The 14,768-nt window shown below is 48.0% G+C and overlaps 1 protein-coding gene across 1 annotated transcript in view; it reads right to left on the bottom strand.

Annotated features, from left to right (window-relative positions):
* Window positions 1–1,232: 1,232 nt before the first annotated feature.
* SLX9 (SLX9 ribosome biogenesis factor) overlaps window positions 1,233–14,768 on the bottom strand; it is a 59,820-nt gene continuing 46,284 nt past the window's right edge. Inside the window, exons 3-6 of the mRNA XM_075711237.1 lie at window positions 13,486–13,554; window positions 9,199–9,352; window positions 3,961–4,029; window positions 1,233–1,548 (exon numbers count right to left, since the gene is read on the bottom strand). Of these exons, the coding sequence (XP_075567352.1) occupies window positions 1,422–1,548; window positions 3,961–4,029; window positions 9,199–9,352; window positions 13,486–13,554 (419 nt within the window). The 3' untranslated portion in view covers window positions 1,233–1,421. The remainder of the gene's footprint in view (window positions 1,549–3,960; window positions 4,030–9,198; window positions 9,353–13,485; window positions 13,555–14,768) is intronic.

Here is a 14,768-nt window from a genome sequence, read left to right on the forward strand (position 1 = left end):
AGCCAGCATCTCTCTGTGGCCTCTGCCAGCAGGACTCTCCTGCCAGGCCTTGGGGGAGGAGGGGTGGCACAGTGACATCCTCTAACAAGCAGGATCAGCAACAGCATCTGCACTGCCAGGGCTAAGAGGCAGGCTTTAGAAAACCTGCCTTTGTTCAACAGTGCCAGCCTAGAGGAAGGAAAAAAAAAAGCAGCATTACTAGTGACACAAGAGACAGGTATGATTAAGGTGCCTGCCACTCCCACTGCAGCTGTTATAGGCACTAACTTGGGTAAGAGTCGGCTGCTCCATGCTCTGTCTGGCCATGAGAGTGAATTTCTTCCTTAAAGGTTTCAGATGCTCCTCACCACTGATCCAAAATAGGCAGACTGCTTTTCCAAGGGTAAGAAGCATCAGAAAACTTTGTATGGTTCAAAAGACAGCACTGACATTTTGGGGTGTCAAATCAGGATCATCTCAAACAGGGAACAGCCCTGCCTTCAGTTTTCCCCAGGAAAATTCACTGGAGTTTTGTGAGAATTGGTGTTTGGTAGAAGAAAAGGCCTCCCCTCGCTGCAGCAGTTCCCAAACCCAAACACGTAAATTACCAGCTGAAGTTCACAGCCTGCAGCCAGGACACATTTTAAGATGTTTCCTATAGGGAACACGACATAGGCCAAAAGGGATCGGTATCATCCATGGAAAGTGCACACTTCCAGGGTAGGAGGAAGGCAAGTCTATGAGTTAGACGTGATCTGCAATGATTTTATGTGGCTTCTGTTGCATGCCGCAGCATCAGTCTAGCTGTTCATGGTACGCATCAAAAAACCCCATTCTTTTAAGTAATTTTTCCAGTGATGGGAATAAGGCCATATTTCCATTAGTATTTACCAAAATAAGAGCCAGACAAACGCAGTACTATATAAAAGTGTGTTTATTCCAAAGCTAAATTTCTCACATAAAATAATGTCTCTGAACAGCAGCATCGGTCCTTAAACAGATCTACAACAGCCTCCTGGGCTCCAGGGCCTGGGGTCTTGAACCATCTCAACGGAGCAATAAGGAATCTCTTTTCAGACTTGTCAGAAAGGGGAGGGAAATGACAGAAAACAGATACATTGCCACTGGCACAATTTAAGAAATTGTGCCTGCTCACAAGAAGAGAAAAGGTGTCAAGACACTTTGCAGGGCGCGTAATGTCCGCACAAAGATCTTGCAGAACACCCTGCTCTCTGCAGGCTGCTTGCCAAGGAGCAGCTGGCCACTGTCAGGAGAGAACTGCATTATTCCTGCAGACAGAAAACAGGACTGTTGGATTTAATAATCTGCTGAACTGTTTCCAAGGACTGAAGTGGCTGAGAGGTCATGTTAGTGATGTGCTCCTTTGCAGCCTGGAGCCCTCGCACCAGCTCCAGTGTGCACGTATGGTCCCAGCTGACACCCTAGAGGGGTTTACCATCTTCCTCCTGCCTCAGCCTCTTGGAGAGATGCTCGCTGATGGCCATCAGGGGGTTGGCTCTGTACCTGGGATTGGTGATGACCTCATGAAATCGAGCCACTTCCTCCTCTCTGAGGAAAGAAAAATAACACACAAATGCTAAGTGCATCATGCAAAAGGAACTGAGCAGATAAGAACAGAACTCATAAAGCAGTGGGTTTCTGTACAGACAGAATGATCCAGGGTTTAAACCTCAGAAAGAAACAGTGCAAGAAATAAACCTAATTTACCCAAGGGCAAAGCTCAAATTGCTGCCAGCTTCATGGGAGCCAGAGACTTGAACTCACGCCACAGAGACAGAAACAATCACATTAGTGTCCAGCAGCACTTGGAAATGTTTTTTTTAGAGCTCTTCCCTAGTAAATCAGGAACAAGAGACTGTGGGTATCTGGTAAATCCCTAAGAATGAAAACTACTTCAGAGTGCACTAGCACAAAAGCAGATTCTGCTTTCGAAAGCTCATCTACTGACCCTCTTTATTGCTCAACGTAGAGGCTTGGTAATCCTATGTGCAACACTAGTTAAACACCATGGGAGGAGCATGACAATTACCTTTGCATGCTTGGTCACAGCTGGTTGCTGTGGAAATGGTCTTGTCTTAAAAAGCAAGCAAGCAGGGAAGAAGAACAGAGCAAGAGGAGTGTAAAAAGAGAGTTTTCACATAAGTCACATCCATTGCAACCTCCCCATCTCCATCAGACAGACTGCCAGGCTCTCCACAGCCCAGCCAGACACACATCTCCACGTACTCAGTGGTTGTTATGGATCAGCAGAGTGCTCTTCAGCTTGCAGTATGCGGCTAGTTCCCTCCCTAATAAGGTCCTTCCGTTCAATGCCAGCCCTGCCCCTGCTAGGGGAACAGAGAGAAGTCAAACCTGGGTTGTGGCAGTTGGGGCAATGGGGTGAGGCTTAGGGAACCTCCAGTACTAACTAACGTGCTGGAAAATAAACCTCAAAGGCCTTCCTCCAAAGTTTTTCTCTCCCAAGAAGCACTATGGTAGGATACATGCCACTACTCAGTGCATCTTTCCAGTTTGGTGCAGAGGAGAAGAGGGGGACACACGGGATCATTGGCTTGCTGATACACAAGATGGTGGTGGAGTTGTGTATTTGGATTTAGATCTGTATACAAGCCTCTCCTCTAAGAGGGACCATGTTCCTTAACCATGAGTTCCAGCACAATGAGACACTCACTGGTGGCACTCGAGGCGTGACCCTTGGACTTCTGCAATGAGCCAAGGAGGGACTCATCCAGAAAGGCAGAACTGAACAAGAAAGGCGTCTCAGCACTGACACTGACCAGTTTCAGACAGAAAAGGGTATTCACAAAGTGTGCTAGAGAGCAGTGCTGGGATCTGTAGACTGACTGTTCTCCTCAGCCTCAGTTTGAAGATGAATGGCTCAGAACTGACAGAAATCCTGGAAACGGGAATCACAGAAAGCAAACACTGCCAGATCACAGTGCCTAGCCCTAGGAGAGCTGTGCCAAGGGGAAATTAGGTTCTTGATGCCTGGTGGCAGTATAAAATATCCAACAGATTATACAGAGGAATAAGGAGTTGCCAGACCCTTAACCAAGTCCAGGAATTATTCAAAAGCATTTAGTGCTTCATTTTACAAGAAAAGGTTTGGCAGATGCCAATAGCAGCTGTCCTTGTAACAGACGTAAGGCATGTAAGTTAGCATTCCAGAGGTGCTCCAACAGAGCAGCTGTAGCTCCTGATGCTATGCAGAGTTCCAGGAGCTCCCCACCTACATAACCGCAGGAGGCTTTCCTGAAGAGTATCAGCTAGAGCTACGTGGGCCTGGTGTCATAAGAGACTGAGCCACAGCTAGATGTTGCAGCTCCAACTCAGCAAGCCAAGACAAGGGACATACCACTTCGTTGATAACCACATCGCCCATGCCACACAGAGGGACACAGTACAGACATACTCACTTGGTACAGCCAGAAATGACAACTGTGGCCAAGAGGAACAAGATGACAGTTGGTGTAGCTTTGTCCTGAAACCCCACAGACCATACACAGAAGGCCCAAGCCATCACTTCCTTTTCAATGAGACAAGGAAAGCAAACTCTTAAAAGAGCAAGTGCAGTTTCCTGTGCCCTCTTTGCTTAGATGTTATATGAGACAGAAGCAGACTGAATCCATTTAGAATTGACTGAATCTGGTAGGGACTAAGACAGAAGGACACCCACAAACATCCTGCACTATGTAAAGGGGAAAATCAAAGCCGCCACCTCTTCTAAGGCCTTCAGGTGTGCGAGACTGAAACACTGCAACTGGTTGCCTAGAGAGGTTCTGTGATCTCCGTCCTTGGAGAAATTCAAAAGCTGTGTGGACATAGTCCTGGGCAACCAGCTTTAGGTGACCCTGCTCAAGCAGGGGGGTTGGACCAGCTGACCTTCAGAGGTCTCCTTCCAGTCTCAACCCTTCTGTAATGCTCAGCAGGGACTGGACACTCTGGTAACTGGGTACTTACAAGAGCTGGCATTTCTGAGCTTGTTTCATCAGACAGAAGTCTGCTGGTTCTGCCTTTGCTTTGACATGGCTGTGGAGAGAAGAAACAAAAGAAGTGAGTGAGTGTTATAGAGGAGCGGTAATTTAGCAATTGCTGCGGAAATGGAAAGAGTCCAGGGATTCTGCATCTGCCTTCCCAGAAAGTATAGGTAATTGTCCTGTATGGAAATTGTCCTGAAAGGCAATTATTTCCATAGCCAGACAGTAATGGAGATGCAAACTCCTTCCACCACACACTGACAACAGCTCAGGAGTCAGGACTGAATGGGCAGGAGGTAAATGCACTGAAGAAAAATTGGATCACTTAATTCTAGAACTGGTCATGAGCTGTCCATGCCCAGATCACTTTCTGCTTATCACTAACCTCCAGGTCAAACCGATGCTGTTGCTTAGAGAAAAGATCCCATCAAACTTCCCCTCACCACCAGGCACACATCACCTCTGCACATCTCATGTTCCTTGCTAATGCTGCCAAGCTCCAGCATCGGCAAACATCAGTTATAGACAGTGCCATGGTTACTCAGCAAGAAGAGGGAAGTGCCAGCCCTGCTTCGAGTCCTGTGGTGGGATGACAGGGGTATGAGGTGTCATTTATATTTTAAGATAAAGAATGGTAATATTCCTTTCTCCCTGTGAACACATATCCTTGCCACAGGCTTTCCAGTTTAAGTCAGCTCCAAACAGATTAGCTAAAGAGAAAGCACAGAGCACAACAGAGCTTCAGCTTTTGCCACCAAACATAGGTTTGGAGAACCCATGAAGCTGCAAGAAGATGGACCCATGGGAAGGCAGGCTGGTGCACTATGTGCAGTTGAGGCACAGCGGCAAGCAAAGATCTGCACTCTGCACCCATTTCTTATTCCTGGGCAAAGTCCAAGGAGACCAGAGGTGTAATCCCATCCTGCACAGGATGCTGGAAGCACGTGGTGCCCAATGCCAAGCAGCGGCAGAGATTTACCACAAAGCCAAGTGCTGAGCCCAAGCAAGGGACATGCAGGAAGGGCAATGACTGCTTTTGGGACTTGGAAGTGCACAAGGGGAGTTGCTGATAGAACTGGGCATTAGGAAAAGATAAGAAACTTCCATTCTTCAGCATTACACAGACACAGAGGTAAACAGGAGAAGCAAGTGGGGAAGAGGGTCTGCCTCTGCAGAGCAGCTCCCCTCCAATCTGCCCTGGGGCTGAGCCCCAGCACACAGCCCAAGGGGGAAAGAGGGCCTGCCTCCCACCCCTCTGTTGGGGCAGGGCTCAAGGAGGAATCTTCCCTTACTGGTGGGTGCTGGGGGCCAGGGCCTGCCCCACCTGATCTGCCCCAGAGCTCTTCAGCTTTCTCAAGGTTAGGAAACATGACAGTCCCTCACCTTCTCTTCAAGATAGCAGGATCTGGTCTCTTGTTGGCAGTTTTAAAGTGACCTCCTCTTCCTATTTCCCTCTCTGACCCACTACCCTCCATCCTTTTATTCTGCATTTTTTTTCCCCCGTTCTTCCTTTCCTCCTCCTCCCCTGCTCCATATTCTTTCAGCCCACTCACTTTCATCATCCGTCTCTAATGGATCAGCTCCTGCTCCTTTTTGTCATCGCTCTCTCTCCCCACCCTGGCCCATTTTTTCCTCAAGGTGGACCCAAGCTTCTGAGGGCTGCTCTCACCACTGCCCTGATCACATCTGATTTACCCTCAGCCCAGCACAGTGTGCCCCAGCATCAAAGCTCCCTGCCAACCCAGACAAACCCGAACACTGTGGATGTATGTCAGCCAGCCTTCACAGCACAGAGCCTGTGCAGGAAAGGGCAGCCAGGCAGATCAACGCCTGTGCGCTGCTCCTGTACCCTTCAGTCCCTCTCAAGGTCACCCCAGCGCTGCCGGTGTTACACAACAGGCCTGAGAGCTCATGAGGAACGGCGATCTGCAAGAGCAGACAAACAGCTACAGGGGTTCGAGCACCTCCCGTCACACTGCTGCATCCACTGGTACTGCAAGACACAGGAAGAGCAGGAAGCATCTCTGCTCTCTTCATGTCCATTAACTGCTCAGCACAGGAACAATTTCTTGTCCCAGTTTGCTTGGATTGCTCACAGAAGCACACAGAAATCCCTTCTCAAGTTGGATGGCAACCTATGGTCAGCATTGCAGGGACTTGCCAAGTGTGCCACCAAGTCGCCATGGCAGTCCCCTCAAAGATGAGTAGCGCTGCAGAGGGTGACAATACTTAAAGGAAAGCCTTTCTAGAGTACACCCTGGCCTGTATGAGACTACATGTCCCAGAGGCTGTGCCTCTTGGGACAGCTTCCTCTGCAGCACACCACGAGGGTGCAGGGCTGCTTCAGGCTGTGCAAGCCCACTTTTGCTTTCAGCTACCCCACTATTTTAAAGGGCTTGGTGCTTCTAAATGCTTTTCAGTTCCACTCAACAGCTCTGCCCCGCTGGTCTGGCAGGTTGGAAAGGCTGCTGCCTGACTTTTCCCCACCAAACCACCAGCACACTGCCTGCTCACTTGGACCGTGTTAGTAGGCCTGTTTCATTACACTTCATTGCCTTCATTCATTATAAAACAGAATAAAAACCTCACTGTAATGCTTTCTTACCCAGCAGGAGATCAAATTCCTGGAGAATCTAATCTTTTATTAATAATGATGACAAATCACTAGAGTATTACCCTTCATTTCTGTAATGATTCAAATCCTATAAAAGCTTCTTCTGATTATTTCAAACACTTACGCACACACATCCTCATGCAGTCCAGGAAGCCACAAGCCAGCAAGGGGAAGAAGAGCACTGTAGCTCCTCCATGCCAGTACCAAGGGGGACTGCTTTTTGGTGGCATGTCACAGGCAATCTGGGTGACATCAGTCAATGCCAAGCTCCCACCTCCGCTGTGCCAACTGCAGATGGTGCTGGCCAATCCCAAAATTCTCATCCAAGGCTGGGCTTCTCCATCCTGCTGTGCCACAGGCCCACTGGGCTTTCTAGTCACCAGAGCCTTGCAGCCAAAGTGAAAACAGAGCCAGAGCAGGAGCTCAGGCTTCCAAAAGGAGAGAAGGGCTACCACACTCCCACAGGAGGTCTGGGTTTGGAGAGAGAGGGAGCTGACAGCACTTCTTTGAGGATGTCAGGCTGGGGATTTGTGCAAGACCACTGAACACTTCCATGTGTCCCACACATCCTCTGCCATTAAGTACACTGCAGAAGAGTGATTGCAGTAGCTGGAAGGACCATTTTGGCCAGTGTTCTGCCTTGACGCAGCCTGCAGCAGATGGCCAGAGAGGGATAAGACCAAGGCAAGAGTATAGCCACACCCTCTCCAGTATTTGCAGCTCAGAGACCTTGTGCCAGCTGCAGTTTATATACATGCAGTACCCTCCATGGAGCTCTCCTCATTGGATTTGTCAGGTCTCACCTGAACCCACAGGCTTCCCTCAGCCATTGCATCCTGCAGCAAGGAGCTGTGCAGAGCAGTGAGCTTTTTGCTTGCACTGAACCAGCTACTCGCTAGCTATGTTTGATGTTCTTTATTTCTCATACTGGAAAAGAAGATGAACTACTTCCTAACCACATCACACTTGATTTTATAGACTATTACATTCCCAAGCTTCTTTGCCTCTATCTCCTGTCCAAGCTGAGGAATCCCCAGCTCACTTAGTCACCCCTTGCGCAGAAGCTGTGCCAGATCCTCCACCGTCATCCTTGTCAGCCGTCTCTGAGCCTTTTCCAGTTCTACTCTATCTTTTGAGCTGGTCCAGAATGGCAGGCTGCAGCAACACCGTGTATTTGTACTAGATTATGCAGCCACCGGGAAAGCAATCCCCAAAGGAAGCACGCTACCTGTCCTCCCTCCCCTATACATACTTTCTGCAAGACTGGATAGCAGGGGCTCAGCCACCAAGAGGGCTGGGGGAAAATGATGAGGGGGAATGACTCATGAACACAACCTGGAGTCAGATGCCACATGTGGTTGTGGCACATCATCACAGAAAGAGGGCAAAGCCACCTACTCATGCTCAGGCTAAGCCCTGGCCCAGAACTCCATCCAACCAACCCTCAGTGCCCTGGCAAGACTTGAAACTCTGCAGGTACTTTTGCTGTTCATTCCCACTGAAAGAGAGGGCAGGCTGACTGAATGGATGCATAAAGAAAAAAAATGCTATTCAAAGAATTAGAAGCCAACTTAAGGAAGGAAATATTTTCCCATGCTTAGATGCAAGGTTCATAGCTGCTGTTTTTCTCAGGAGCAGCTTTCCAGAAGCACAGGGAACTGCCAACTCAGCCATGCTCTGTAGGTGAGTGTCCCATCTGGGTCAAAGTTTATTTCTGGGGCATCCAGCAAGTGACAAGAGGGTTCATGGTATCTCCAGTCTTGATCTGCAACCAAAGAAGAGGGTACTTTGCCAGACAGCCACCTTCTTGACTGTTCTGGAATCCAAATGCTCTCCTGTTTCAGTCAAAACAAGTTTCTACTTCTAACCCCTACTGAGCAACTGGAGAGGAGGGACAAGTGTTTGTGCAGCGTGCAGAGCACTTTTATTCTGCACTGGGGGATGCAAAAGCAGCTGCAACACTGGTGGTGTTGATGGTCAGGCAGAGCACTGCATTAAGAAGGAGAAAACATAAGGGCAACCAGAACCCACCCTATGGCTGGCTGGGATGGTTGACATGTGGGTGTCAGAGGATCAGAAACAGCCCTTCTCTTTCAGTACAATAAAGGGAATGGAAACACCATCTTTCTGTTCTTGTCCAAAGTCACATTGCAAGCCAACGGGGCGAACAAAGAGCCTGGCCAGAGTGTCAAGCTCTGCTTAAAGGACTTTGACTGCCTCAAGAGAAAGCCTGGAGGCCTGGAAGGACAGAACAGCAGGCTGCAACACCTCAAGTCCACATTCTCACGTAAGCTCAGCAGCATTACATTCTGGACTCTTGTGTGTCGCTTCTGCAACTCCCATCTGATTGCTCCCAGCCTCTCTCATGCCAAGCCTCGTCTGAGCAATACAGCTCCCCTCTTAGCTGTGGATTCAGAGGACACATTTAAGCTTTTTTCTTGCAGCAAGTGAAGCATGGAAAGGGGTGAAATGGAGTTGAGAATGAGGCCCTGTTCTCCTGACCACTGGCACCGAGCTTGCATTGCCTGTAGCTACAAGCTGAGCTGAAGGGCACTTCATCCTGCAAGAAGAAGGGAAACACACAGCCCATCCCTAAATGGCACATACCTCTTGGGTGGCTTCCTGCCCCTGCCACCTGTGGTCAGGTCAGAGAGCTCAGGCAGGGCTTCCATCAATGGCTGCATGTCTCCTACCACAGGTGTTGCCTTCCGCTTTGCTTCGGCTTTTTGCTTCTGCTTGGCTAGCTTCACACTTTCTATTTCTGAATCAGAAACAAGACATTACTGGAGGAGGGGGAAGCATTTGCAAGAGATAACCCTTGAGCTAAGAAATTCATAGGCTGCTTCACCATCTACAGGAACAACAGGCCAGAAGTGATTTAAACCAGGGGAAAACTGAAAATAATGCAGCTAGGTACTTCCCTCCCTTGCTGTGTTTGCTTATAACTATATAGACCTCTACTGACATTTGCAGTGGGAAGTAAAATACCCAGACTGATTTTGTCTGAACTCTTTCCATCCCTTGCACTGTTCCTTGCTCAAAGCAACATGGCACAGGAGTCCTAGGGTGGAAAAAAAACATGCTGACCTTGCATGGAATTAGGAGAGAGACACAAGAGGGGAAAGGACAAACCAAATACAGTCAGCTCCACATGGCATTAAGCAGTCACAGCCCCATCTCTGCTTTGCTGTTGGGACAAAGGAATGGTCTCCTAGCACAGGCAGAAAAGATGGACTTAATTTCAGTTGTTTACTTAGTTTGGAGCAAGTCAAGGTCTCACCTTCATGATTCGTGGTGGACCTCAAGCAGTCAGATGCTGGGCTCTTAGAAAAGCACTGCACCAAGTGGCAGACACAGAGGCAGCTGGCTTTTCCTCAAGACCATGTTTACCAGTCTCCCTGCAGCAGCTCTGAGTAAGAAGGCTGTGGGCACATAAGGCTCTACAAATGTTATGGCAGTCTCCCTTCTTGGCCATGGGAGGTGGGCACTGAAAGATGCAGGCTTCTACCTCAGTCCTCAAGGCTCCCTGGTGTAGAAAAAGCTACCCAAGCCTTACAGAGCCAGCAGCCTCCAGGGCAAGCCCCAGCAGAACATGTTCTCCTCCAGGACAGCCCACAAAAGCCCAGCACTGCTACAAGCCTCCAGCTGAGCTCCAAGATGCCCCAACCTGTCTCAGAAGTCCCTTGACAATGTCACTAGAAACAGCTAGGGCTTGGCGGGATCCAGGAGCTCCTTTTCCTTCTGCCAGGTGATCACCAGGCCTGGAAACTTGCTGCATTGCCTTGACACCCACGACGGGCACCAGTGCTGCGGGGTGCATGATGGAGGACTCCATCTCCTCCACATGCACCCAGCAGAGGCCACAGCGGATGACCAGGCTTTTGCTTATTGCCTTGGGCAATAAGCATATTGCAAACACGAGCCTCAGCGCTGAGCTAAACTCCTTGTCTGGACATGACGGAGCACAGTGCCAGGAGCCGTGGGGCCAAGCTGGCAACACAGGGAGGACAACAGCTTCCAATGCAGTGTGGCCACAGAAGCAGGACTAAATCAGCATAAGTATTTTTGGTGGGAACATGAAAGCAGCCAGTCCCATTCTACAGACTGCAGGCAAGATGCCACCTGCAATTCTGGGTCTAATCCTGCTGCCCACATTCAAGAAAGCAGAACTCAACTTCACTGGCTAGCTGCTGGCTCCTTTAACATCTTTGTCTTGTTTGCTCCCCAAGTCAGCTGTGTTGAAGAGCAAGTTTTTCATGAACTGCAGTTTTGCTGTACATGGATGCTTGTGACAAATTTGGATTGCTAACGCTTCTCCTCACAGCAATCCCTGCCAAGAACACAGCTTTCTGTTCTGCATCACTTCTTTTTTTGGTCTGGCTTTATGAAGCTGACTACTTCAGTGCTGTCATAAACAGTATGTGCTCAAAATTTTCAGACACCTGATTCTGCGCAAACATCCCAAATTCTTTTCCTATGAAGTCTTGCTCGTCTGAGGAGCCATGCGATATATGTATTTTTAAATGTGCATAGTTCTAATGTCTGAAGAATTACATATTTTTTTTCCCTCTCTAGTCTCTCTTGAAATGATTTATTGGAATGGAAGAAATCTCCAAGTTTTGCATTTGCACTACTGGGCTGAACTTTAGTTCCCAGGGTCTTGGCATGCCGTGTCACAAAAGCTGCCCTGGGACAAGAAGAAACAACAAACTCTTGGGAAGATTTAGGAAAACAGAGATGTAACGATAACAACTTCAGCAGTCCAACTTGGGTTCTCTTTCTGGGGGCAAAGACTGCAAAACCCACAAAGAATTGGCAGAGTTATCTGCATCAGATAAAAATCAATGCATTTCAGTTGACTGCAGCTCTTTAAGGTCACAATGTTAGAATGCCAAGTTTCATTTAAAAATTTCCATCTCTGGAAATACCAGTTCATTTCACTCCATCAGCTAATAATATCAGTTTCTTTACTGAATTTATTGATGTTTATATAGGCTCTTTCCAGCTATTCCATTTTTCTCAATAACAAGCTGTACACCTGGTACTAATACTTCCTGACTTTTCTTACGGAAATCCCCGGGTACTTGCTACCCTTAGCAAAGCATTTGCTAGGGAATGCTGGTATTTGCCAACTGGCCACAAGTTTAGTGGGGGAGTCAAGAGAGCCAGCAATTTAGGTACTTCTGTATCTGTAAAGTGCTTCTAATACCTAGTATGTTCTAAGACAGAGATAATTTAGCCTGAAGTTTTCTATCTTGGTGTTCTCCTCAAAGCAAAGCCTCTGCATTTCATTTGTATTCCCTCAGCTTAGTAATTTCAGAGCCAAGAGAGGAGGAAAGAGGCCACGGCAGGGCCAAAATAACGTATGTGATCTTGAGAAAGGCTCAAAGGTATATATGCAGCAAGGCAGGATTAAGAGAGTGTAGCGATCCTGCTCCTGGGCTTTTCCAAAGTAGCTGACCGTGACTATGGGAACAGTGCTGTCACCTAACTGTAGGAGCATGCGTTCTGTTTCTTGCAGAAGACATGAGTCCCATGTACCCCTTTTACTGTGGAGTCTGTCATAAAATGCTGCTGAGGACATGCCTTCCTCTACAGCACCTGGTACCAGTGCTGGCATCAGAGGAGGGAAAGCTTAGCTGTGCTCCAGCAGTCCCCTCCTCTGTTCCCACAATAGTATCAGACAAGGAGAGACCTTTAAAAGCACCAAAATTGCAGCCAGCAGGCCAGACATTAGAACTAGCACAGCCATCTATGCTTTGTGCCCAACAGGAACACCAAGGGTTGCAGATGCCAAAGGCATTTGGAAGTTGTTGGTTGGTGATAGGGAGGAGGTTTCCTTCACACTCACGGTGTTAAATTATCAGTTTTTTATGTAAGAGACACCTTCACTTTGACTGGTGACATCACAGGTTGCTGGACTTGAGCTCAGAGCTCGGGAGCAGGGGGCATATGGTGTGGCAGAAAGCCACATCCCTCAGCCCCAAACGCAGTCTGTCAGCAACTCTTGGGCAGGAAGGTGTTAAGGGAAAAGCCTGTCCCGAGAACAGCGCCAGGTGGCAAGAGGAATCCCTCTGCTACAGCAGGTAGCATACCTTCTTACTGTGCCAAGACACTCAAAGCAAAAATACAGACACTTCCCACAGGAAACAGAAGCATTTCTGCCATGGGCTGGTTTTGCTTAGCTCATATTTCACAGCCTTGAGAAAGGCCAGACTGTCTGGTAAATGAGTTCACTGACCTGTGGCACGTGGGAAAGAGCAGTAACACAACCAGCAGCATCCAGAGACCTTCCTTACTGAAGGGCGGGAGGGCCCACTGCAGGCTTTCACCACAGAGCCTTGGGAATAGCTGGTGGCTGTGTGGGGCTCAGCTCCAGGCTGTCCTATCATCCCCACAGCTCCTCAGGGAGGAGGAGCTCCACTATACAGCTAGTCATATCTGTACCAGAGCTTTAAAAGATAGAGAAACATGCTAAATGCTACTCTACTCTTAATTGGTTTAGTGGTGGACTTGGTAACATTAGGTTAATGGTTGGACTGGATGATCTTAAAGGTCTTTTCCAACCTAAACAATTCTATGATTCTATAAACCTACATGGGCACAGTGTCCTATCTGGATATATAAAGGTTTTATGTAGTCACTTTTATTACACCGGGAGAAAGATCAAAAGTAGGTTTGGGGCAATGACTCAATCTCGGTGCTAAACACTGAGAAACAATAACCTGGGACTTTTACCCCATGTGCTGGGGAGCAGATGTAAAGGTTTCTGAGAAGCATCAGCCTCTCTCAGCACTGCCCAACGCTGCCACCCACACCCCATGTACAGAGAGATCCAACAGAGCCATGCTCTGTGATGCCCATGGTACCGCCGTGCTTCAGAGGAGTACTTACTCTGTAGCCATCTTTCTTTCCTCAGCTTCATTTTTTCTTTTTTAGAAAGAACTGTTTTTTCTTCTAGACCTAGAGGAAAAAGAGAGACATTGAGATGGAGCCTGGCTCCTGCACACAGATTCAGTGCTGGCCACCTCCCAAAGATAGCAGAGTCTGTAATATTTTGTTCAACCCTCGATGATTTTGAACTTGCTAGCAGGTTGGGCAGGCTGCAGGCAGACTGGGGGCTACACCACACCTCAACTTTTAGCCAAACAAATCAAATCCGGCTTGCTGTTGATGAAGAAATAAGAAACGGGCAAGTAGATCAGATCATCAGCACCATAGGCCTTGTTTTCCCAGGCCAGGTAGCTCTTAGAGAAAAGCTTTTTGAGAGATCCTTGCCCCATGTCCTGCACTGCTGCATGAACCTGGCCTGGGAGCTGGCATTTCCTTCTGAAGACTAGCTGCAAGTGATGGGAGGACCTCCAGGTTCCAGAAATGGGAGTTAAAAAGCAAGTTTTAATCTGAAAATACGCAGGCTGATAAAGCTAAGAAGGAGGAAAACACGAGCTGCAGATGTGCAAGGGTAGGAGGGGCAATGGCGACCTGATATGGCTATCAGCATCCACCTGCCCGACCAACGGCCTCAATGCCTGGCCAGACAGCACGTGGCAGGCAGGCGAAGGACTGAAAAGGGTCTAAAATACCCAGATCCGTGGCAGCCCTAAGGAGCAGCAGATTACTAACAGCTTGTAAAAAAGGCTAGTACCTACTATATACCAAATTCAGTATTTGGAAACCAGCTGTTGATGATTGATATCCAATACTAAGTAAAATAACATCACAAATATTTTTACTGCAGATCCATTGCAGGTGCTATAAAATTTTATCTTATCTCCAGTGTTTAAAACAAAGTTGACTTTAGTCAACTTTTCTCCTGAAATGTGCTGGGAATCCTGCTACAGGAATGCCAATGGAGGAACAAGCACCCCAAAGACCACACTTCTCACCTTAAATTATTCTTAAGCCTAGGAAAGAAAAAATACCCTTTTTCTCCCCAAAAGAAACCGGAGAAAGGAATTCAATGCAACTCTAAAAACAACTCGCCGAGGACAACTTCGCTGAAGCTGCAAATCCTAAATTTAGGATTATTTAAACAAAAGCAGGATCATAATTTAGTAACTTCAGTGCCTTAAGATGAGAACAAGCCTGCTGGGGCTGGGGGTACTTTTCCATAAAGCCAACAACCACTACCATGTTTTGAGTTTCTAGAGGACACGGAGAACGAAGCTGCAGCTTTC

Source organism: Pelecanus crispus, chromosome 5 (assembly GCF_030463565.1).
Source record: "Pelecanus crispus isolate bPelCri1 chromosome 5, bPelCri1.pri, whole genome shotgun sequence".
Taxonomy (NCBI): domain Eukaryota; kingdom Metazoa; phylum Chordata; class Aves; order Pelecaniformes; family Pelecanidae; genus Pelecanus; species Pelecanus crispus.